Source organism: Haemorhous mexicanus, chromosome 17 (genome assembly GCF_027477595.1).
Source record: "Haemorhous mexicanus isolate bHaeMex1 chromosome 17, bHaeMex1.pri, whole genome shotgun sequence".
NCBI lineage: Eukaryota > Metazoa > Chordata > Aves > Passeriformes > Fringillidae > Haemorhous > Haemorhous mexicanus.
This window is the reverse complement of record NC_082357.1, coordinates 9,970,705-9,994,886: the sequence shown is the minus strand read 5'-3', so window position 1 is coordinate 9,994,886 and position 24,182 is coordinate 9,970,705. Positions and strand designations below refer to the sequence as shown.

Genomic DNA, 24,182 nt, shown 5'->3' with positions numbered 1-24,182 from the left:
TGATTTAATTTTTGCTGCTCGTGGAGGTGTTCAAGATCTCCTTGCCCATTTGCTGCAGCTCTGCCTATCTCTCACCTTCCTGTTTCCCATGAGTGCAGATTTTGGTCCTTGACTGTCAAGGATGTTCTCATTCTTTTTATAGGCATTATTCCACTATGAATACAGAGTCACTCATAATAGACCCAAGATTTCAGCCTTCCCCTCAGCAGGGCTGGTAATGCTGTTATCATGACACTGTCACAGCTCTTATCTCACCTGTAAAATTTGCAAATCCTTTTTTGCCTGAAGTGCCACTCATGGGTATAAACAGACCTAAACTGTTTACACTGCCCACAGCTCTCACAGTCTGCTCAAAGACCACAGCCTTATATAAAAAAAGTTTGGGAAAAAGGTTGTAGACATTCACCCTTTAGATTTCTCCTATCCGGCTGAAGTACTACTTGTACTGATATTTTCATCAGCAGTATTAATTCTACACACCATCTCTTAATAATTTCCAGAAAAATCAGCATAACAGGGTGATACTTGAAGTGTTATTTGAAGAGTTAGCCATGGAATTAAGAATTGAAATGCATTAGAGGGACAGGACTTCTTAAAGAAAGACCTACCCCAGCTCCTGACAGTGGGACTTTGAAGGATGCAGAAATTGTAGAAGAGAGATGAACCATCTGTTCTGTCAGCTGGGGGAGGAAGGGGACTTAGGATACTGATCTAGAATAAACTCACAGTACAATATTACATCTTTTCTGGAGATTCCAAAAAAGGAGACAATCATAATTGTCTTTTTCTTTAATTCATTACTATGTATGGTAATACTTTAAGTTCAGCCTTGTACCTAGGTCTGTAAATACTAGATACAGAACACCCAAAAGCAGAACCAGGTCATTCTAATGACTCTTCACATTTAAAAATATAAAACCAGTGTCAAGTCCCCTATCTTCTGAAAATTTCAGAGCTAAACTAATATCTGAATTTTGCAGCTTAGACCCTCCTCTCTATTGTAAAGAGGAAAATTGAGAGGGGTTTTTTTTTCATTACTGATATTTTGATTTACTTTTAGCTGCTAAGTAGGGTTACATGAGTAACAAACGTGGGTAGAGATATGAAACTTTATGTAATGTTTAGCTGCAAGTACGTGTATTCCATGATAATAACAAAAAACTTCTACACAGCACAACCAACTGACTGATGAAGAGCAGGTAATAAAAACGTGGCACGTACAACAAGCTCCCAGTATTTTAGGAGTCAAAGGAAGAAGTATTATCAAATTGTTTCACAAATCCTGTCAGTGTAAGAGTTTTCTGAGTAATTGTTTTCTCTCTAAAAATTCACATTAATTGAAGTTTAACAAAAAAATCAAGAACATAAAAAAGAAAGCTGGACTTTTCTAAATTAAATCAAAAGCTCCCATCAGTTCTAGTTCAACCAAAATTTTGTCCTAAATTTAAGACAAAGACATGAATCTCATGGTCAAAGGAAGGTCCACTACATCCCTTTTTTCCTAGTTTGGAGCAGCAGTAACATACAGGCTTTCTATATGAACAAGAGCTTCAAAATGTAACATATTTAGAACACATTTAGAAACCCTGCAATTGATTAAATTCTTGATATCTAATTCAGTGAATTCTAGGGTGGACCAGCAGTAATATGCAGCATAGAAGCAGCTTGATTCATCTCCTGTATCCCAAAACTGGATTCTCTGGTTCCAGAACAGTTAGATTCAAAATATCCCCAGGAACAGCTGAAACTCCAGCCCTTTCCTGAAAAGGCCAAAAGAAACAATAAAATGCTTTTTCCTCAGAAGCCAAACAACTGAGCAGCTGCAATGTCAGTATTGAATCACAACCCAAACAATTCTTACCGAGTAAATTACCTGTAACTCCAATAATTCACTGGCTCAATAACATGGAAAGGTTTTGCCCTAGAACCCTATGGAAAGTCAGTGCCCAGGGCACTGTTGTCAGAAGTCAAGCGTCTCCTTCTCCTCACATGCCAGGTAAGGATGACAAACAAGCTCCTGAGGTCACTCCTGGATCCCGGGGCTCTCCATCACCTACATAACCCCTGCCACTCCACATGCAGGATCCCCTCCGCTGCCGCCTTACCTTCAGCAGACAGTGGAGCTGCACCCCGAGGACAGTTCATTGCAAGGACCCACCTTAGAGGCCAGACGTGTCCACCCACCCCAGGCCAGCAGCTTCCCCCGTAACCTCACTCCTGCCCAGCCCCAGGGCACGCAGCACTACCGCGCTCCCGCTCCGTGCAAATGCGGCTCAGGCCAGCAGCAGCACAGCCCTCGCCTTAGCTCGGACACTCTGAACGGAAAAACGCGAACTAAACTCATGGTTAAGGTTTACAGCCCTCGGGGGGCGCCCAGCAGTGACCCAAACCAAGGCTGGCCCGCGGGGATGCAGTCAGGAAGTCCCAGAGCAAACCCACCCAGAACCAGGTGGATTTGAGCCATCCCACAGCTCCTTGCCCTGAGGCTAGGGACCACTCCTTGTGATACAGCCATAAATTTGATTTTCAAATGAGAAAGCCGAGCAGAAATGAGGAATGGCAAGCCAAACTTTCAGGCAGGAACTGAGCTGACTTCAATGAAGCCATTTAATCAGGCACTGAGAACCACTCGTAATCACTCTAATTTCCCTAAACATGTTATTTTCCCAATCTCAATGGGACTGGAAGTGAGGTATTTTGACCCTAGAGCCATCACCTTTCAGACAACCAGTGATTAATCAATCATCCTTTTCATCCAAACCTCCAAGACTGCCTTTCCCAATCTAATCTAATCATCATCTTCCCATCTTTGCAGAACAGTCTCAGCTCCCAACCACCTCCTTCCTCAGGTGCTCTTTCGAGCCAGGGGTGGGGACAGTGGCTGTCAGCAGCTGCTGGGGGTCTGCTGGGGAGACACCCTCAGAACACACGGCCAGGCTGCCCAGGCAGGATTATAAATATCCACCACAGGCTGCTCCAAGATCTGCACTGCTCAGATCAACCATCAGTGCCCCTGCATTTTCTGGAAGCACTGCTAGTGTTGTCACTGGCCAGTGGGTGTCTGGAGACAAGGAGTGGGCAGGCACAGCAGTGTTCCATTCCTGGAACAGCAACTGAACATAAGAGAAGGCAGGCTCGTAGCATGTCCATATGAGAAACTTCAGTATGGCTCAGTCCAAGAATATCCATGCATGCCTTTGAAACCATATTTTTATCACCAACAAACAGACATGGATCGCTTTTTTGGTGTCAGTAGCACTTCTAAAAAATGTTCACAATTAAATGGCAATGGGAAGAAGGTGAATGTATTTTTTAAGAGTTTATTGGAAATACAATCTATCCTGACCACCTTTCTAGTAATTCTCCATGGCAGTAAGGCTGCATCAAAGAGAGGGGTTAATGAGCTACAAGTTTCTTTGCAATATAGAAGTGCAGTTCCAGGAGTTTTGCCAATTTTAAGTACAATCAAATTACCACTGTTATGTACTTGGTCTTTCTTTTCCTTACTGTGAAAAGGAAGAGGTAAGAACAGCACCAAAATTCTCTGAGACTCCTCACAGCAGCACTGCTTTACATCTGCTGTACATTTTGTTCCCAGCCCAGCAACAGCATCACAATTGAGGTCTTTATGTTCTACCCCATAGCAAACACTGATAATTCCTACTCTGGCTCTAATACAGAACCTCTTGACATTACTAAGACCAGCAATGAGCAGGTCTCTGTTTGGCTGCACAACTCTACCCTCAGCCCCAGGCAAAACCAGTTTATCCATTTGGGACAGTGCACACCTGTTGTTAGTTAATCCCCAGCTGACAAATTACAAAAGGGAGAATAAAAAACACGTAGGTATTTAAAATAACGTGTTTTCAGCATGACTCACCTCATAAACCCCTGGCACCTAAATGGATTAGAAGTTTATAACAGGAGTTTCATCAGGATGTTGGCTCACTACTAGGGCTGGCTTCCAAAATAAAGTTACAAATCCCAAGGCATATTTAGATTTCAATAGCATGAACATACTAACTGCACTTACACTCTTGAGGAAAAAATTCCAAGGCTGTGTCTGAGCAATATAAGGGCTGTTTCATTCGCTTACCACTAATATCTATCTTGTTTCATTATAAAGCACTTGAAAAAAACCTTATGCATACAGATAATGTGTATTTCTTTCCCTCCCATGGTGCATAGCTCGCTTGCCATCTAGTGGGCACAGCACGTGAAATAAGGCACAGCTACTCTCAGCAGGAAATGAGCAGTCACAAAATGTGTGAGTATAACAGCTTTGAATAAAATATTTTAGCTAGCAGCAGAAAATTATCAGCATAGCTAGCAGGACTGACTATTAGATTCCCTTGAATGCTAAATTTTATCCAAGTCCTAGGCAACCTCATGAAAGAAACCTTTTAAAAAACACTTTCTTCCATACCATATGTTCTTTAGTCTCAAAAAAAAAAAAACACCAAACCCACAGTGATGAAATCAGATTATAGTTCATCTTATAATACTGCCAAGATCATTTGCAACATGAGACTATTGAGACTCAAAACAGAAGCATCCAAAGCCTTCATCCTCAAGACAAAAACATAATCTAATTTTTAGCCTGGAGGAAGAAGAGTTAATAAAAAGCATCTCGCACTTCCTTGATTCAACCCCCCAAAGTACAGTCAATTAATTACATGTTTAAACTAAGCATTTGATTAAGTGTCCTCCTTGACCAGAGAGCTCAGTGTCTTATTGACCTGTGAGTCTGAGTTACAGCTCATTTGCTTTGAAACCAGCCCAGGACAATGAACAGCAGGGAACAAAATGATTTTGTGCTTGCTTGCATCAATTTAAAAATGGAGTCAATCCTTTAAATGATCCAGAGCTGAATCAGACTGAAAGGGTCAGTAACCACTTCAAAGTTTTGTATAATTCTTTCAAAGACACTTGGTGTAAGTTTTGGTGTGCTTCTCCATTGTCAGTTTCAAGGGGATTAAAATACTGGAGAAATTCCTTATAAGAGTCAACAGAGGGCAAAAAATACCCATCAATCAGAAAAGAGAGCTTGTGGAGTCCCTCTAATTTCCTGTTCAGAAAATTATATTCTGACTCTGAATGTAGTTTGAAATCATCAAATAACGTGCTGTGTACAATTTTTTTCCTTAATCAAGTTAAACATCTGCTAATGACCACAGGGGATGAAACAGGCCACAGCTGGCTAGATCATGCACATGTGATTACTGCTTAGCCACAATTTGTGTAATTAGTTACAGTTGTACTAAGCTACTTAAAACACATGTTAAAGATCTAATGATGAGCTGATATTAATAGGTCCTTACAGCATGCTTAAATCCTTCCCAAAGAATGTTTGAATATGTCTCTGACATATTTGACATGCAGAAAATGATTGTACATCAAAATATTACTGCTTTTCAAGAAATACATGTGTTTACTCAAGGGACTATTTCTGAGCATGTACATTTTCAAAAGATGCATCAGCACCCTTTTCTCATTACAATCTGTTATACAGGGCTGGGAAATTTTTATTGTGGCTGTTCATGGTCCAGAGCTTAAACCCTACAAGCGAGAACTGCCCTTCTGGAGGGAATGAATATAAGCACTTCTTTTGAGTGAGTCCCTCGACAGCAGTTTTGCTAAATCTGTGTGATTCTGCCTTTGGCCAACATGGAATGAGCTGCTGGACCGGGGCCCAGAGAGGCACTTCCCAGCAACAGCTGCAGAAAACCAGGTTCAGGTGCTGGCAGCCTCAGCCCCAGGCCAGCCCGTGCCTGCCTGCCCCTGCTCAGGAGCACCTTAACCACTGCAAGGGGGACACCAGGACAGCTGAAATCCAAGCCATCACTTAGAAACAGCCAGGATCGAGGGTAACTGTTGGAATTACACATAATTACAGTCCTTCAAACACTTCAGTTTAACTTCAGGGAAGTGTAAAGTGAGGCAGAATGGCAGGTAATGAGGAAGGAGTTTTGTTTTCTCTATAGGCAACATCACAGTCAGAGCTCTCCTTACAAGGCAGAGGATGCTGTTGAGCACAGGCAAGCAGCTGGAAGGTGGCACAGACCAACACAAAATGTTCAACACTGTCTCCTATAACACTGTAGAGGATTGTCATATTTATTTGTCAAGTTGCAGGCTCTTTCAAATAATACTTTCAGTTCTGTTCCTCATATTTTCCTTCAAAATGCAACTGGATGAAGCCCTGAGCCCTAATGCTGAATTTAGCCCTTTTCTGATGGGGACTGGACCAGCTAAGCTACTAACCTGGCAAGTTCCCTGAACTATTCTTGAGGTGCAGTTTTTGCTTGAGACAAAGTACAAAGAACAGGTGTAGTTATACCACAGGACGGGTTCACCACCAAAGAAAAAATATTTCCTTCTTCATCTCTTCTGGCCAACAAATCCATATCTGTTAAAAGTAAACATCAAAAAAAGGCAATCAGATTGATTTTAATTCCAATCAGTTCAGAGAGGAGATCTGACTGATGATCAGAACTAAACTCCTGCTCTGAACTCTTTTCCAGAGCAAAGATACCAAGTGCTCTTCAGAGTCCCTAAGAAACAATACCAAAATGCAAAATCTGAGAAGTCAAAACTTCAGTGTAATTGGTGAATAGATAAACCAGAAAAGTCTACATAAAACAATACATCTCACAATAGTATGTTTATTACAAATGCCTACAGGAGTATGTAGGCAATGGAGCATGAAGAGGTATTCATTAAAGTTTCAGCTTTGCAAGCTATTAAACATTCTGTCCTGATCACACCAAACTCTTTGGTGTGTTACTAACAGACTACTGCACTCATGTTTAAATGTAAGAGCATCCTTAAGCAACTTGTAAAAATGAAACCTCATTCAACCATTCCAAATTCCTCTTGTTTGCACACATCAGGGTTGACTCCAGCTAAGACAGGAACATAACACTAATCTTTACACAATGTAAGATAAAAATCCCCTATTAAGAGAACAAAGCCTTTGCATTTGAATTACAAGTTCAAGCAGAACCTTTTCCTAGTGAATTTGAAAATTTATGATAAATAGAAAAGGCCTGGATACTCAAAGTACTGGATTTGGCTGTAAATTATTAAGTTTTGCAGTCACAGAGTAAAGTTAAGTATCTGAACTATTTATGATTATTTTCATTTTAATCTGGAGGTAGATGAAATAACAGATGTAATCATTAAACATAATTAAGGATTCTGCCCTGCTAGCTTCATTTCCCACTTAGGTATTCCTTAAAGACTGTTTTTTCTAAGTTTTTCTTTTCTCCTTTACAATTGGTATAATACCATATTATTTATTTCCATCTTTATTTTCCTTTTTTTTTTTTTTAATAACAAACAGCTTTAAAAACACACACCAAAAAAAATTACCTAAAAACTCTAAAAAATGTATGCACAGAAAGACTACAGAAACAAATACCAACGATCATACCAAAGAACAAAGGTCATACACAGAAGTAGGTAATTCAGTAGAACTTTAAAATATTTACATCTGCTTACAAGGTAAAAAGAAAGACCTTTACAAATGTATATTTTGAAACGCTGAGAATTCCAACAACATGTTAAGTGTCATAACAACTTAAACACTTCTGCCTAAATAAATTATCCATATTGTTTCTGTCTGATATGCATACTCCATTTATACTCACATTGTAAAGTACTGTGACTGAGCTTAGCAAGCCAACTGGAAACAAACACCCTGAGTCCTGGGTGAGCTCCCAGAGCTGCACAGCACTCAGAGGAAAGAGAAATGCTGTGCCCCTAACAGGAATAAAACACTCCCTGCTGTACACTACACTCCCAGCTCCTTTAGCAGGAATCAAGGAAGGAAAAGTCCTTTTCTGCATCTTCCTTTGGGCACCTGCTCCCTGAAATTTGAACATCAGCCTATTAGGGAGGAACATCCTTTTCAGGCACTGGCATATGGTAACAAAAGTTGGTAGCACCCAGTCTGTTTTCAGAGTTGTAACAAACTCTGCAGACAAAAGACTTGGGCATAAACAGTGTGACTCTTCCTGCCATGCTCAGGCAATTTGGCAGGACTGTTGTATGAGCAAACAGGGCTCAGAGGGAACATCAGTTGTAGACTTGGGCCCAAAACAATCCATTATGGCCATGGGATAACATTATAAATGAAACTGAAAAGCAATTAACACCATTCATACCAGAAGTCTGTAAAGACCTCAGCTGGGAGTGTGAAGTCACCTGAAACCCCCTTTCTGCCCACATTTTGGCTGCATTCAAGAGAACACCTTACCACCTCAGATAGTAAATTGTAATTCTAAAGGCACCTCCATGTGCTCAGAAACATTTTTGCAGCTCTCAAAACTCCATAACAACTTCCTCCCTCATCAGAGTCCAATATCTAGGATTCTGATCCAAGTCCATTTTTTTATTGCTGTGATAAAGTGAGGGAAACAGAGGGAAAGACAGCGACCAAGAGAAGGGCAGCCAGCGTGTGAGGAGGGCAATTACACCTCACACACTCGATACCCAGCACCATAACCTAGTTTTAAGTACCCAAGGTTATGAAATTACCACATAGCCCTTCAAGGTAGTGCCTGTATTATTTTATCAGAAAGATATTCCAACTGGCATACCTTAATCTCACAATCTGGACAATTCATGGTCCAGAAAAATTTACAGCTTCCCGCAGCCTTCCTCACCACCCCTCTCCATGAAGGACTTGTAAGTCAGTTCACAGAGAAAAGATGACTGAGGGCAGTGTTTTATTGGGTGTGTATTTAAAACAAATAGAGACTTCAGCGTGGAGCAGGAAGCTCAGGCAGTGCGCTAGACCAGGACTCGGGAGAAAAACATTTGTGTCCATTCCTGAGGGAGTCTCAGGAATGGGAGTCTCCCCTTTCTGCTCTCCCTGCTGAGGGTTGCTGTGGAAGGAAGCAGGGGGATCACCCCTCACCGCACTACCATCGCCAGAGCTACACTAATTCATCCTGACTAATCAATTCCTACAGAACCCTCACTTAATTGCTGGGAGGAAAAGTTTACCTCCGGCTTCGCGGGGCACTTGGAGCAGAGCTGCCTCCGGAGAGGACTTCCTTCCCCACGGCCCGGGTCGGGCAGTGGCAGCGGGGCAGGAGCTCCGCGGAGGGGAAGATGAGGATGAGGATGAGGATGGAGGCGGCGCTGGGAGCGGGCGGCGGCGGCTCAGGTAGGGGCGGTCCGAGCGCTCCGCCCGCCCCGCCCGGCCGTGCCGAGCCGAGCCGAGCCGCGCCGCGCCGCCGAGCCGAGTGCGGCGATGCGAGCCCGGCCCGGCCCTCCCCGCCCGCCGAGCCAGTCCTGCCGCGTCGGGAGCGGCGCGCAGGGCCCGCCCCGGCGGCGCTGCCCGGCTGGTTCCGCAAGTTTCTGACAGTTCGTGCCCGGAACGCGAGGCTGCGCTGCTCTGGGGCCGGGGCGCTCCGCAGGACCGAGGTCTCCCCGCCGGCACCATGTCCCGGGACCCCGAGGAGGTGAACAAGCTGACGGAGAACACGTACAAAGTGAGTGCGGGGCGGGGAGGGGCTGCCCGCGGCCACCTTTGCCCCGGGGGAGGCGCGGGGCAGCCGCGGCTCCTCACGCGGAAACGCAGCAAACTTTTATCTTTTATTCTCTTTACTTTCTTTTTTTTCTCTTCTCTCTCTCTCTTTTTTCTTATTTTTACTTCTTTTCTTCTTTTCTCCTCTGCTTTTTTTTTTTTTTTTTTTTTTCCCCCGTCTCCTCCTTCTCCCCGCTCCCGGGGGATCCCGCCCGCCCCGCTGTGTCCGGCCGCTCCCCCTGCCCGCAGCCCCCGGGCGGGCACGGCCGCGGCAGCCCCGGGACAAGGCGGCTTCCAGAGCGGTTTCTGCCTCTCCAGCAGGCTCGGTTCAGCCAGCCCTAATTCCCTCCGTGTGTTTCTGTGATAAGGTGGTTTGGAGATCCTGGTGGTTGTGGTACTCTGCTTGAACCGTTTCTTCAGAGCCTAAAAATGGCTTAACGCTGAATTAAGTTGTTTGCCAGCGTCCCGAGCTGATAATCAGATTTATGATGGTGCGCCCTAGCACTGCCTCAAAGTACCGACTGCTGTGGGTAGTTCAGTTCATGTTGGGAAGTTTTAAACTTTCCAAAATGCCTTGTTATTTGTAGAATTAAAAATATTTTGTTTATGGGCACCAGACATTTGTTCTGAACTCTTTCTCCCTATAAACAACTCTTTCCAAAATGCAGCAATTCTAATTGGGAAAAATTCCCTTGAGAATCATACTTTTGGTTGGGTAGTGAAGTAATCCATAGTTGGATCTGTAATCCTCATTCTGTACAGTGTGTTGTACCAGAGAAAGCACTCACATTTGCATGATTGAATGCGTTTGCAAATTTAACTTACAGCTGCAGTGCACTTGTAGCTTTGAGCCCTAAGGAAAGCTTTCTGGTGGATTTCAGTATTTACTAATTTTTTCTGGTTTAGTATCAAATGTTTTCATATTTCTGAAGATGTTGCTATCAGCATTTAAAGGTTCCTAAAAATATTTACTAGGAGTAAATTTTACTGTTACTTTTGTTGTTCTTCAACACACATTTAAGTCAACTTTACCCCTCCCTTTAAGTAGTCCAGTTATATTGGGGTCATGTTGTATTTGCTGTTTACTTTCTTTGGACTTAGATATCAAATTCATGCTGAATTCCTGCTGAAAAAAATGAGATTATCTGGGTATAAATTTTGTCCTCTAAAACCAGAGCAGATAATCTTAAATAGTGTGGTGCTTTTTGGTATCAGTTACGTTTGTGGCAAGGCCATAAGCAAACATAAATTCCCCTCTCAGAAGTGCACCCTGTAAATACAGGCTCACAGAGGAGAAACCTGGGAAGTTGACTGTTCAGGGCTGTGCCAACAAAGGAATGCTCTGCTCTGTCTATTGACTTCCAGAATGCAGTCAAAACAGTTTTACAGAGGAGAGGGGAGAAGATCTCCTGTGTGTTTTAATTGATATAATTTAAAATAGGCTTTAAAGGAACAAGAGACCTCTAAATAGCAAAACCTTCCCTGTTATTCAGCACTTATTTCCTGGGAAAGTTTGTGATTTCGTTTTGTTTCCTCAACTAATTCAAAGGGATCTTTAAGATTGAAATAACCAGGAAAACCACAAAGGAATACAAAGTTAATGTTGACATTGTGATGAAATGTCTCCTCTGTAGGTATTTTGAGAGGTCTGGCATGTTGCATCACATAGCTCGTACTCACAGGCCTGGAAACCCTCCTGCCCTGCCCTCATTAAAAATTGAAACTTATTCCAGATAAGGTATAAAGGCTGCTTCAGATAGAGAATGAATTCGGGGTCCACTTTAAAGCACTTATTTCTCCATCAAAGTTGAAATCTTGAAAACAGTTGGTCACCCTTTAGGGGCAGAGACAGGAGCCTGTGCATTCAGCACTGGCTGGGACTGTAATCACAGCTCCCCCGTGTAAAACAAATGAACACCTCTTTGTGCCCTGCTCCAGCCTGTGTGGAGAGTGTGCTCTCCTTTGTTCAGTGCTCATGGCACTTCTGCCCTTGCCTGTGCCATCCCAGCAGTGAAACACCACATCCAGCCTGAAACACCGTGCTGGGATGGGTAAAACCAGAGCCCTGCTTGGGCTTCTCCTACCTGTGAGAAAAGCTTGGTCTGGGGAAAAACCAGTTCAGTGCAGTGCAGCGGTGCCATCTGTGCTGCAGGACCAAATACAGGCTTAAGACTTCTCAAAAAAAAAATCAAGTTTTGGGTGACCTGGAAAAATAATAGAAAATTAAATTGAATGCCTTGCTGGCCTGCTATTTTCGGGGGGGTGGGGGAGTGTTCTGTGATTTTTTTTTTTTTTTCCCTTTCTTTCTTACAGTGCTAATCCACTGGACTGGATTTATTAAATACCTAGTAACCTGTGTTATACAAAGCTTCAAAATATATTTACAGAAGTCATCAGGTAGCTGAGTAATGCCGTTTTATTTTTATCTTGTTCTTCCTTTCTTCTGGCAACAACACCAGAAAGTGAATACCTCAATGTTTTTCAGCTAACCTGACTAAATAAACAGCATAATTGACAAATGTGTGTGCACACACAAAAACCAGGGCTGACATTTACCCTTTATGTAAGATCTGAAGAATCACTCTAATGCATGATAGGAATGGCACGTGCACAATGAAGCCCAGGGGTGTGGGAGCCTATGACTAAAGAGGGCCACAGCCTCCTCCTGCCAAGGAGCTGCTGAGAGCTGCCCTGCTGTGACACTGCCCTGCCCTGGCAGCTCCCCGTGGGGACGTGGGACGGTGTGGGGGGACACGGTGGGACGCCCTGACCCTCGATGGTCACCCCACCAAAGTGGTTATGTGTGGCTGTGTCCCTGCTCTAAGTGGGGAAAGCTGGCATCCGGCTGTGACACACGGAGTGCAGGGGAAAGGGGACAGGGCAGGAAAGTGCTGAGGTACAGACCTGTCCTTCTGCCTGTGTGGGCCAAGGGCTGGGCAGGCAGCTCAGAGTGTTCCTGTGGGGTGAGGTTTCCAGAGATCTTGATAATGGCATTATTTGTGTTGCTCATCTTGGATTTAAGATATATCTCTCTGTATTCAAGTGAATTGTACCCATAAATTCTGATTATCAACCAAAGCACAATTTTAAAAAACCCAAAACACCTCACTCTGAAAAAAAACACTTGTGCTCCCCAGAGGCATTGAGAATTATTTTGGTAGGCTATATTGTTTTATCACAGAAATAGATCTGATAAATTCAGTTTAAAGTCCTCAATTCCATGTTTCTGTATTTTAAAAAAACTCACAATTCTATTAAACCACTGGATTGATGTACCAAACTTCAAATTCACCTATGGTCCCAGCACAAGCTGCAGTCAGGCTGTTGCTTTGCATCCCTGCATTATAAATCTGACTTGGGGGAAGAGGAGCCTTTGGGAGTTTGTATAAAATCCAGTTCTTCCTCAGTATAAATTATCTCTTCTGCCCTTACTTAGAGTTATGCCTATTTGAGGTCTATCCTTGGGAATGTGTTCATAACCTGAAAAGGTTTGTATTTGAAACACACTGATGGATGATGTATTAATGCCTCTCTTACACAAGAAATGTTCCACCAAGACGACTGTATAATTAGTCATAAGAATTAGTCTTTTTGAATAAACACTGGCATCTTGATTTAGTCTTTTCCATTCTGTTAAACCTGTTTTAAAATATTAAACTAACATACAAATGGGATATCTTAGCATGAGATGTGCTGAGGGCTCTGTGCCCTTCTGAAAACTGTATTATGGATTTCAGGAGCTAAAGGAGAAGATGAAATGCACTGATGTACAAAATGCTTCAAGTACAGTGGAGCACAGAATTATTTCCTTTTTGTTCACCTTCTCAAGGGGGGGGTCTCAGCCACAGTGTGGCGACACTAGAGACTCCTTAAAAAATTTACTCGTTTTCAAATTGAGAAATAACAATTTAAATTAAACCACCAGTAGCTATACAGAGCTTAGCAACGAATAACTATAGTGATGGTAATAGGAGTGATGGTAGACATCAAGATCTACTTTTCTAATTTCAGAATTCTACCCAAATACATTGTTATTTACTCTTGCAAGAGTGCCTGCAGGATGTAAACGTGAAACTGCAGGGAGTCTATGCATTGTTTAGTTGTGTTCATACCTGCTGAGCTATTGTTCAGTGAGGTGTGTCTTTAAGTCAAAAGCAAAGCTGAGCATTTACAGGAAGGCACTTTTACAATGGCTGTCATTTGGTTTGAAGATTAGCCTTGTTTATGTGACCATCAGGAACTGAGAAGGTTTAATACCCACACACAACAAGTGGAAATTCAGGGCTTCTTCCTCTTCAGCCAGCTCCGTGCTACCAGGCTGGATAACTCACACTGGTCTCATGTGGTGGAAGGAACACAGCAACTCTTACAACAGATTCTCTGAGGATTTAATGACTCAAACCACCAGAAAAGGTTTCTCTTATGCTTTTTTCCCTTGGAAGATTGCTTTTGCCAGCTCTAAAGGTCTCTGCATAAAAGATGTTTCCAGTTGCCTGTTTTGTAAATGTTTCCCTTTATTTCCATTCATCCTAAATAATAGAAAGCTGTAGGATCTGATCATGTGCCTCCTCTTCTCGTTAATTATTCTGTTCATGAGAGGTAGTGTGTCACTGGAATATAGGACACACGATTGACAATTAGGAGGCCCTGTTTGTGTGCCTCACTGTGTGGGCAAATGATGTGCTGTGAACCACTTTATCCCTCCCAAGCTCTCTCTCACTTTATGATGTTTATTTGGATTAAGACAAAGGTTTTATTTCCATGTCCTTGTACACCAAGGCAGATAAAAATACTCTTACTTTCTGAGACTTTTGACAATTTTAAGTTCATTGTTCTCCTGATCAGAAATTTTTCTTTGTTCCTCTGTCCTCCTTTTTGAGAAGTTTTGAGATCTGACTTTATTGTGTGACTTGAAATTTTGCACTGGTGTTCAGTCCCACTCATTTTTGTGACCTTTTCTTTGGACTAAAAGAGAAGCTATAAAACTGTAAGACGTGGTAAGAAAAAGTAGCTGTACAAATTGATTGGAGTTGCACTTGTCCCCTATAACTTCTGAAGTTGAATAAAATACTACAGTAATTTTAACTTATCTGAAATGTCTTCTTAATATCAAATCTATAGCTCATTCTGAAGAGGGAGTTGCCTGTGACAGTTTCCCTTTTTGATAAAGTGCTCTAGATACTTCTCCTGGACTTCAAAGACAGTCAGTGGTTACCTGAGGTTAATTGTATAGAAAGACCACTAGAAGCATGGCCAGGTTTTTTGTTTGCTTTGGGAATCTAGTTTTCAGTAGAAAGGAAAAAGATCACACATTATGCTTTTTTCCTAATGCATGAAAAGGAAATAATCTGAGAATTATTTGATCAGATCATCTTGGAGATGTGGCAGGGGTGTCAGGGAGAGTTAAGTTTTCTATTGAACACAAACCCTTGATTGAGATGAGCCTTGCCCAGTGCTGGGAGGATCAGCTGATCCCCATAAACCAAACTGGGAAACCAAGATTCCAAGGGGAATTTCCATTGCCGAGGTTTTTGCCGTTTCTCGGGCGTTCACGTCCAGGGACTGGCTCTGCTAACAATCAACCTCTGTGGCCTGAAACCCTTCCAGAGCCTGCCTGGGCTGGTGGAGAAAAGATCCATGAGCTGTGCTCCTTCCAGCTGCTGCAGGCACTGCCTGTGAGATGTTTCTTCACCTTTCCCAGTGGTTTTATGCACCTTGAGCAGATGTGATGTCCTGGAGCTCTCTCTCCCGCTGTGTTCCACTGGACCTGCTGTGTCTGCAGAGCGTGGTCTGTTCTGCTGTGCACAAACACCTGCTCTGGGTCAAGAGGTCCAGTGACAAACAAGAGCTGTGGGGGCTGCTTCAGAGAGGGGAGCTGTTAAGGGTAATTTTATTGGGGTTTGTTCACTTCCTCCTGAATGAAAACAACTGACAATCACTGGTTTGAAATCTGAATTAGATGATGTCAGGAAAACTGGAATCTTTACCCCTGAATGCTAAAGACAGTTATTCCAAAAATCAGTACTTCAAGGCCAATAATTATCACGTTATTCTTAGAATTTTGGGGTAAGTGGCAATAAGGGGTTTTACTCTGTAATTTTTTGTTTTGAGGAACAGAGATAGCATAGGCAGAATCTTTCAAGATTATTTTCAATATAGAGTGGCAATTCAAGGTGGCATCCAGATTCCTACTTGCCATGGACACAAACCATCATGGTACATCTTTTTTTCCCCATATACTTGAATATAAAGGACTCTTTATCCTGAAACAATCACCTAATTCATCTTTTTTTTTTTTTCCCCTTGTGATTCACTGACTCCATGTAAGTCAACAGGCACCATCTTTAGTACACAGCTGGGAAGAAATAGCAAAAAGTTGGAATAGGAAGAAACAACTTGCTCTTTGGAACAAGTGTCTCACAGTCAGAGTGCCTCAGCAAGGAGGAGAGCAACAGCCACAGCAGCAACATTGACAGCAAATTCCAGAGCTGGGGCAGGAGGAGGATGTTCCCAGACACCAGAGCCTGAATATCCATCCTGTTGAGTTGTTAGAATAGCCCTTGGCATTGTTGGCTCCACCTGAAACAGCTTTCCCAAATGATTTCTGGATGTGGTTTGTGAGTTAACACAAATCAAGGGCCTGGGGACAATAGCTGGTTTGTTTGCAGTGATTGCATTTGGGTGGGTGAGAGTTTAATGGGACAGACCAGAAAACAATCCCAGTTGCATTTAATTTGTACACAAAGGCAGTGAGGCCAGGTATTGTTGTTCTGTGGCTGCTTTTGATGTAATTTATGCTATACTAGTATTGAAATCTAATAGTTTTATGTATTTTTTTAAATATCTATATTTTTACTTGATATGACTGTTAAAGTGTTATTGGAGTTAATCCCTCATTTTTTATGTTCAGCAGAATCCAGGTATAGTGCTGTCTTTGAAAAAATAATAGAATTCTGTCTGCATGGCCTTGCCTGAAAACAGACAAATGTGACAGTATTGCTGTCCTTTTTGGGTCCACCTGTGTACTAAACATAAATATTTTCATTCTGTTAGTAGTAGAACAGACAAAAGCTTGATAGTACTTCACTTATCTTGAGTCTTGTACTTCCTGTAAACAGAAAGCCTCTGTTTTGAATTCCTTGAACCTGACAGTTCTGCTGTGTGAACAGTAGTGAGTGGTGTCATAAAATTATTGTCATAAAAATAGTTAGAATAACTGAATGGTGTCTACAGGAAGCTCATGATCTTCTTTTCATGACAGTATAATTTCACAAAGTAATGTCAGAGCCATAGTTTTGTTAGGAAGATTCTGGGGAAATGAGGTCCAGAATCTGCAGGTTGTAGAATTTGCTAGCAATGAGAGCAGTCCTGCCTGGAGCTGCTGGATTTCAGATTCTGGTTGTTTCAGCCAGTAATTGTATTTGACAGTGAAAGCAGCTGCAGAGGATTTTTTTTTTCCCTTCAATTTAAATAAGGTCATCATTTTCATTTTCTTTCTGAAAAAAACGTGGCTTTGCACAAATTTCAAACAAACAAAAAACACAGCAATAAAAAAAAAAATCCCCAAATGGCTAATTTCCCTAAATACATCTGTAACACAGAAACCACAAAGAATATGAACCAGAGATCTGGTGAATTTTTTCTTCTTTTCTTTTCTAGCATTTTTTTAAGTTTAGAAATCAAATCTTGAACCACTGTCAGAAGGTTGTCTGAATTTATAAAACAAATAGTGGATAAAGGTTTTTCTCTCATTCCAACATCACCTACCATAAAAGATGGTCTTGCACAAGCTTTCATCACACACTTGATATACTTTTTATTATAAACAGCCATTATAAATATCCTTTTTACCCCCTGTTGCAATAGTTTAACTTTTTTTTTCTGACCTTAAGGGCTCAGTTTCTTCTCCCTTCCATCCTTTGTTTTCCTGTGTCTCTCAAAACCTCCAGTTTTCATCCATCCATGGACTTCTCAGTTGTGAACTAGGCCTGAGTGACACTGAGATTAATTCTGAAACCCACTGTGGAATTGCCTTGGTTATAACACAAATTTTGTTTTCTTTCACTAGAATGTTATGGAACAGTTCAATCCCGGGCTGAGAAATTTAATAAATCTGGGGAAGAATTATGAAAAAGCTGTTAATGGTAAGTTTTCCAAGTGCTAGTGCTACATTTAGAAAGAATATTTAATTCTCATTGAAATATACATATTGGATATGAGGGTTGGGTATATAGGCTTAATTCCCAAGTTGAACTTTGGATGTGTTTAATTAAGAGGAAAAAACCCAGTAACAAGCACAAATATACAAATTTTTGCACCTTCTCTCCAGCCTTTTGGGGCTTTTCCACTGCCCTGGAGAAGTTGCATCACAAACACTTAGGCACAGAGCTCCTGCAAAATAAACTGAAAGTTTATTTGAGTAACTCACACTGGAATAATAATTTTTAAAAAACAAAGTTATGTAAATTAAGTGTTATTTTTTTTTCTCTGAAAATGCCTTCCAGAGATATTTCACATTCTTAGATCTGTTCCTGCTCCCCTACACACGTCACTACTTAAGAACCCTGAGTACAGAACAATGTGAATTGGTTCAAGTTGCAGGAGGTGATTGATTTGCTGTTGTTGCTGTCCAGACTAATCCTGATGCTGTCTTTTTCATTGAGTCAAAATCAGAATGAATTTTAATTTGAATCTAAGGACCAGTCTCTCAAACATTTTAGAATATAATTGTCTGCTTCCATTATTGACTTCACAGAAACAATCTAAGTAGGGCTTTCCAGGACTGGGCTCCAGACTCCCAGAGCCTGCACTGTGGGACCTGTCAGAGCCTGCTCCATTTCCCCATGCAGACCTGTCAAACTGCTTGATACCATATTAAAACCATGTAAAATCTCTCTAATTTTGCCTCACTCGAGCCTGTGGCACATCAGTCCTCTGAGAAATGGGATCCTGCAGAAGGAGTGCTTAGCCAAACAGACATTGAAATCTCTCTCCATGCAAATTTTAGACCTGGCTTGAGAAAAAGATAAAACCAAAGCCTGCTGGAGATGAAAACAGGGAAATGTTGACTTAATTGTGGCAGTGCTTGACGTGATGGATTAACATGTGGTTACCTAGTACCTGACCTTAGGAATTACAGGTAGTACCAGGAGGAATAACAAGTGTTTCATTTTCATTTGAAATATTTCTATACTGCTTTCTGAGGGTTCTGCTTTTCACACACTTTGCTGTTGATATGTTACATTTTGGCTTTTGTTACATCTGCCTTCAAGCCTAGCTGATAAGGCATATCTAGCAGAATGCTTAATTTGAAATGATTATTTACAGTGTTGCAACAACTGTTGCAAAGTCATCTTTGGACTCTCATAAATTGGTAATCTTTTCACCATCAGCTCTGAGTGGTGTAAATAGATCTGTAACAATACTCTGTTGCTAATCAAACACTTTGCAGCTTTCCAAAAAAGTTGGAGTATGCTGACAAAGACCATAAAACTTACAAGAAGTCCAGATATGTTTATAATGTATTTTTCCACACTTTGAGGACAAAAGGTCAAAAAACCTTCCCTTTCTGTAGAAATATTCCATAGTACTGGTGAAGGGACTATACAAGCAAGGTTCTTGATTTACCTTGGTTAGCACAGGGAAAATCACACATTTCCTTCCTTTTTAAGTGCTTGTATTAGGAGAAAAGAGTGACTTGGGGCTGTCTTGAGAAAACACAGATAGGAAGAGTTGGACTGGCATCAGATCCTCTTGTGCAGGTGGCACACTGCTCCACCAGTAGCACCAGGATAATTCTTCTGCTCAGAAGGTTTGAATACAGAGCACCTGTGAGACAGCTTAGACAGAAATCACCCTTTCTAATGCAACAGCCTCAAAGAGAATCTTTGTTTGATTTGGAAGATTTTCAGGCTTCTCGGTGAATATACTGTTATGCAACCAAAGATGTCACCTTGCTAGTAAAAACTATAAAATACAGACCTGTAATTGGCAATTATATTCCTCTCAGGAAAAAAAGCAACTTTAGAGTCAACAGCGAGGCTCTGCTTGACTTTCACTTTAGGTCAAGAATGTGCTACTACAAAAAAATTGTGACAAATAACTTCAACAAGTTCTTTTTCACATTAAAGCTTGCCAGTTTGTCCTTGTCATTTCTTTTCTTTGTGGTGTGCAGATCAGTTCTAGGCACTGAGGAGACACAGCAGCCTCTGTGGATCTGTTCCCTGTGTAAGATATTTCTCCCACTGGCCTCCCTGCAGCTCCAATGCCCACGTTTCTGTGCTCATTCCAGTGAAACTGGCTTTGCTATTTAAATCAGCCCTGACCAGGAAATTATTAACTGGGAATCACTGAAACCTCGTGGTATATATCATTGGTTCCTGTAACAGCCAGCTTTACAGGGAAAGGATGATTTGTTTCTCAGGGGCTCCTGGGACAGCTGCAGGTCCCTGGTGTCATGGCCAGCTGCCATTGCCCTGCTCTGGCTGGTCACCACAGGAGCCCTCAGCACTTCTAGGAAGTTTGGGATTGCAATTTGGCTTTTTCCAACAGTTTTCTCTGTACCAAGGAGCTTTGCTGTGTCTTGACCAATGGCTTATGGCTAAGCATTCCCACTAGATGCTGGTTGCCTCTGGGTATGCAGGGGAGCTAAATAACAGGCTGAAATCTCATTAATGTGTTCTGGAGTTCTGTCTTTGTTCCTGGTTTCACAGATCAGCAGGGAGCACAGGGACTTTGGTAACTTTCTCTGACAGAAGGAGTTCCTTGTTGCCATGTACCTTGTGCTCTGGATGACAAGTTTTCATAGGATCATACATTAATAAAAATTGAAGATATTTTGATTTTTTTTTAACAGTTGTGTTTTTTTCACTCACCCCCAGTTATGGTAGTGGCTGGAAGAGCATATTATGATAGCCTTGCAAAGATTGGGGACATATCAGCAGATTCTCCAGTTTCTAAAGAATTAGGTAAGTGAAAACTCATTTTTTCAATTACTCCAAAGTATAACCTTTATTTTTGCTTTCCTGCTGGCAGCTCACAGAACAAATGTGAAGCAGATAAGGATCAGTTAAAGTATGTTGTACTTTTATATAACACGGGTGGAAGGGATTAGATGCCTTTAAGGCATATTATTTCTCAAGACACAATGTTTTGACAAATTTAGCTCTTTTTTCCCTCCTTCAGTGAACATATCTTCATATGCATCCAAAAGCATGTATTTTTAAGCTCACATAATTCTAAAGTAAGCACCAAAAAACATGTATCTTGATTTTTAACACAGAGGGGAATGTTGACATACCTCTGCAACAGAATATTAGTATGAGAAGTCTTCATGTACAACAGCAGTTCTGAACTAAAACAATTTTCTGGTTGAGTGTCATTGTGAAGGGTTCAGTTTTACTTCACTACTTTTGATCAAGTGTATCACTAAAAGTTCTCAGGTGCATTTATATTTATTTTCTACTTGAGCTTTTGAAAGAGAAACTGTAGACTCAAAGACAGATTAATTTTACATTACTATAAATCCACTTCAAGTTCTGTACTCTCTGAAAATAATTTCTGAATATTTGAAAGATCAGCAGCAGCACTTGACCTTGACAATTTGTGACATTTCTGACAAAAGATTCTCATGTCCCTGCAAAGCAAAGAACTGGGACCTATACTGCAAAGAATAAACGTTTGTTTAATGCCTTCATTTGCTGTTTGACAAAAATAACTTGATGATGTGTCTTGCCTGTGAACTTTTGATTTTGGGCAATGTAGGACCCTTCCAGTGATGTGTCTTGCATCTCCTCCTGTAACTCACCATAGTTTGTTAATTCAGCTGATTACCATGGATGGGTTTAGCAATTTTTTTCATAGCTCTGGAGAAGTAGAATTGAGGGGGAAGCCCCTGTTGGAAGGTGGGCACTGGTTTCTGTGTGGCTGCTGCATTTTCAGGGTTTGCTGTGACAGCCCTTGCGGGTGAGCGCTGAGGCCGGGAGTGGTGGAACAGCAAACAGGGCAGAGCAAACAGTCCCGACAGCAGCTCCTCTGTTTGCTTTGCAGGCTGCTTACAGAAAGCAGAGCTGCTGCTGTCAAACTATAGAACAGTGAAAAGAAATGGCTGTGCAGACTCTTATGAAGTAGCAGAAAAGGCACAATTGCAGTTTTTGCAATCAAGCAGTTGGTCAGTGCATGGAAGCAACTGATCTATGACTTGTTGCTGTGGGACATTGTCTGCTTATTTGGAAATATTATTGGGTAATCTTCTGCTGACTTCTGAAAATAGCAGGTTTTCCCTATTAGTTGGGACAACACAGAATTATGATTGAAAACGTATTTTTGTTTAACTATGAATTCCATAATTCATTTAGATTTTCAAGATAGACCATACTGAGAAAACAGGGCCTTCTTCCCTGCTTTCTGTTCACCTTCTGCTTTTACTGTTACTGCAGAAAAATCTATTCTCCTTAAGGCAAACAGCAACCCTGGATTTCTTCCAACACACTCTCTGATGGAATACTTAATTAGAGATAAGGAAAGTCAATGGATGCTGGAAAAGGCAGGATAATGTGGTTAGGAGTCTGTGACAGATCATTTGCATTTTCAAGAAAAAGTCTTACAAGTTCTGAAGCTGGGCTACAATATTAGATTATTTACCAAAGCAATATGATGCACCCAGGTGTCTCTAAAAGTATCTGCTTGAAAAGAAAAGTATTTACTGTACACTTTGATGTTTTAGTAGCATTGCAGAGCATGCTGAGCAGTATGGGGTGTGTAAGGACAGACCAAACTTTGCCCATTCTAACTCCAGGGGAGCTGCTGCAGCCCCCTGTGCAAATCTCATCCAGGAATTCCTTCAGACTTGCCAAAGACAAGTGGTTGACCACTAGCAGCTCTGTCATGCATAACACTTCTGTTATCTCTGCCAAATTAGAGGTGGTTTCACAGTTCAAACCCAAACCTGCTGGGTGACCTAGAGTGTATTCACTGCCAATGTGATGTAAAGATTGGTATCAAACCACAGCCAATCCTTCCTCCCCACAAGGAAACACAGAACATGGGCTTCTGACATGAGACAGTAAAAGGGACACCAGCCCCACAGCAGGGGACTAACAGAAACAGAATAGAAATAAGGGGAATTTTTTGAAGCAGAGGGTGGAAAGCAGAGAGGCTGGAGAAGTCATGGGGAAAAAAAATCAAGTAAAAATGCCTTTCAAGAAGAAATCCTTTCTTCTGTTGAATGAGATTGGAGCAGAAGAGGGAAATGAGAATGAAAAGGAAATCTGGATATTCCAGCTGATTCAGAGCTTTTGTACTAAGTATCTCTGTCTTTCAAGTCTAGTTGAAGCTCTCTGCATTAATTATTTTAATACAGAATAATTTAAGCAAATTGAGGAAGTGGAAGAATGTGCTACAGTCATAACACAATCCTTATGAATAAGGGATGAGTTGATTGAGTCAACATTCTTTCTAATTTTATATTTCCCTAAATTTCTGAGCTTGTAGTCCCTCAGACTTGGCTATGAGCATTAAAAGAACAGAATCTGAATTTATGTGCTTCAAGCTATTCTGCAATATGGAATTTGCATACCTCTTTTCCTAGGCACCTTTTGGAAATCCTTCTAGGAACAAAAGATAGAAAACAAGAAATTGCATGTTTAAAAATGTTAAGATTTCATACTATTCAAATGTCAGCACACCCCACCAGCACAAAATACTGTGTTTCAATAATGCAATAAGATAAATAAACCAGTTTCACACAGACACTTCACCACGGTGGTAAAACAGTAACTTTGACGTGTTGCTGATTGTTTTTGTCTTGCCCAAAACACAAAGGCTTGTCAGGCTTTGTCATGTCAATTTTTAGTGCTTATAATGTAAATAAAATCTCCTCTGGTAACACGGGCTGTCTCTCTAGGCTTCACTTGCACAAGGAATTGGGAAGTTATTTCCTGCTTGCCTATGGAATTCTGCTTCTCCTATCTTCCCAACTATCTTCTGCAGCACCTGCCAGTTATTGTAGCTACATCTCATTTTATAGTGTGGGTGTAAAGTCCCACTCAGTTTGTTGTGTAGCAACGGTATCTACAGCAGTCACCCACAGTTACATTATGGATCTGTACCCAGAGCTCATTGCTCAAGAATTAAGGAGTGTAAACTATTAATTGCTTGTCCAAATAGAAGAAGTAAGAAAAATACTACATTGCATGGTTTTGATCAATGGAACTAAATTGCTGAAGATCAGTATGTTAATAGAACAATCAGAGGAGACAAAAGTCTCTCCTAATCTAACCAAGACTGATCATTTATTTAAAGATTACTCTGGTTTACAGGCTTGTTTTTTATAGTTGCATTGTGTTAAAACTTAATTGGAAACAGGAATGCAAGAGCTTATGCAGTCTAAAATGTAAGAATTTGGGAAAATTTGGGTTCCTTTCAGAAGAATTCTTTTGGTTAAAAACCACTACAAATGATCTAGAAAAGGAAATATTGAAGTCAAAGATTGCTCTTTGTTGTAGCAGTCACAAGACAGAGAGGAGTGGAGAAAACCCCAAAACTTCTCATGGTGCACAGAGGAAGTGGAATTCTTTCCTGGCAGAGGGTGAGCCCTGAACTTGATGTGCCTCTCAAGCACAAAAGAACAGACTGTTCTTCAGGT

At 41.4% G+C, this 24,182-nt stretch overlaps 1 protein-coding gene across 3 annotated transcripts in view; it reads left to right on the top strand.

The window, feature by feature from the left end:
• Positions 1-9,317: 9,317 nt before the first annotated feature.
• The window catches only part of BAIAP2L1 (BAR/IMD domain containing adaptor protein 2 like 1), a 32,332-nt gene continuing 17,467 nt past the window's right edge, over positions 9,318-24,182 (top strand). Inside the window, exons 1-3 of one of the 3 annotated variants that reach the window (XM_059861490.1) lie at positions 9,318-9,503; positions 17,607-17,682; positions 20,419-20,505. In XM_059861490.1, coding sequence (XP_059717473.1) covers positions 9,453-9,503; positions 17,607-17,682; positions 20,419-20,505 — 214 coding nt within the window. In that variant the 5' untranslated portion in view covers positions 9,318-9,452. Of the gene's footprint in view, positions 9,504-17,606; positions 17,683-20,393; positions 20,506-24,182 lie in introns of all 3 variants that reach the window. The other 2 variants (XM_059861491.1, XM_059861489.1) reach the window with 2 other exon arrangements.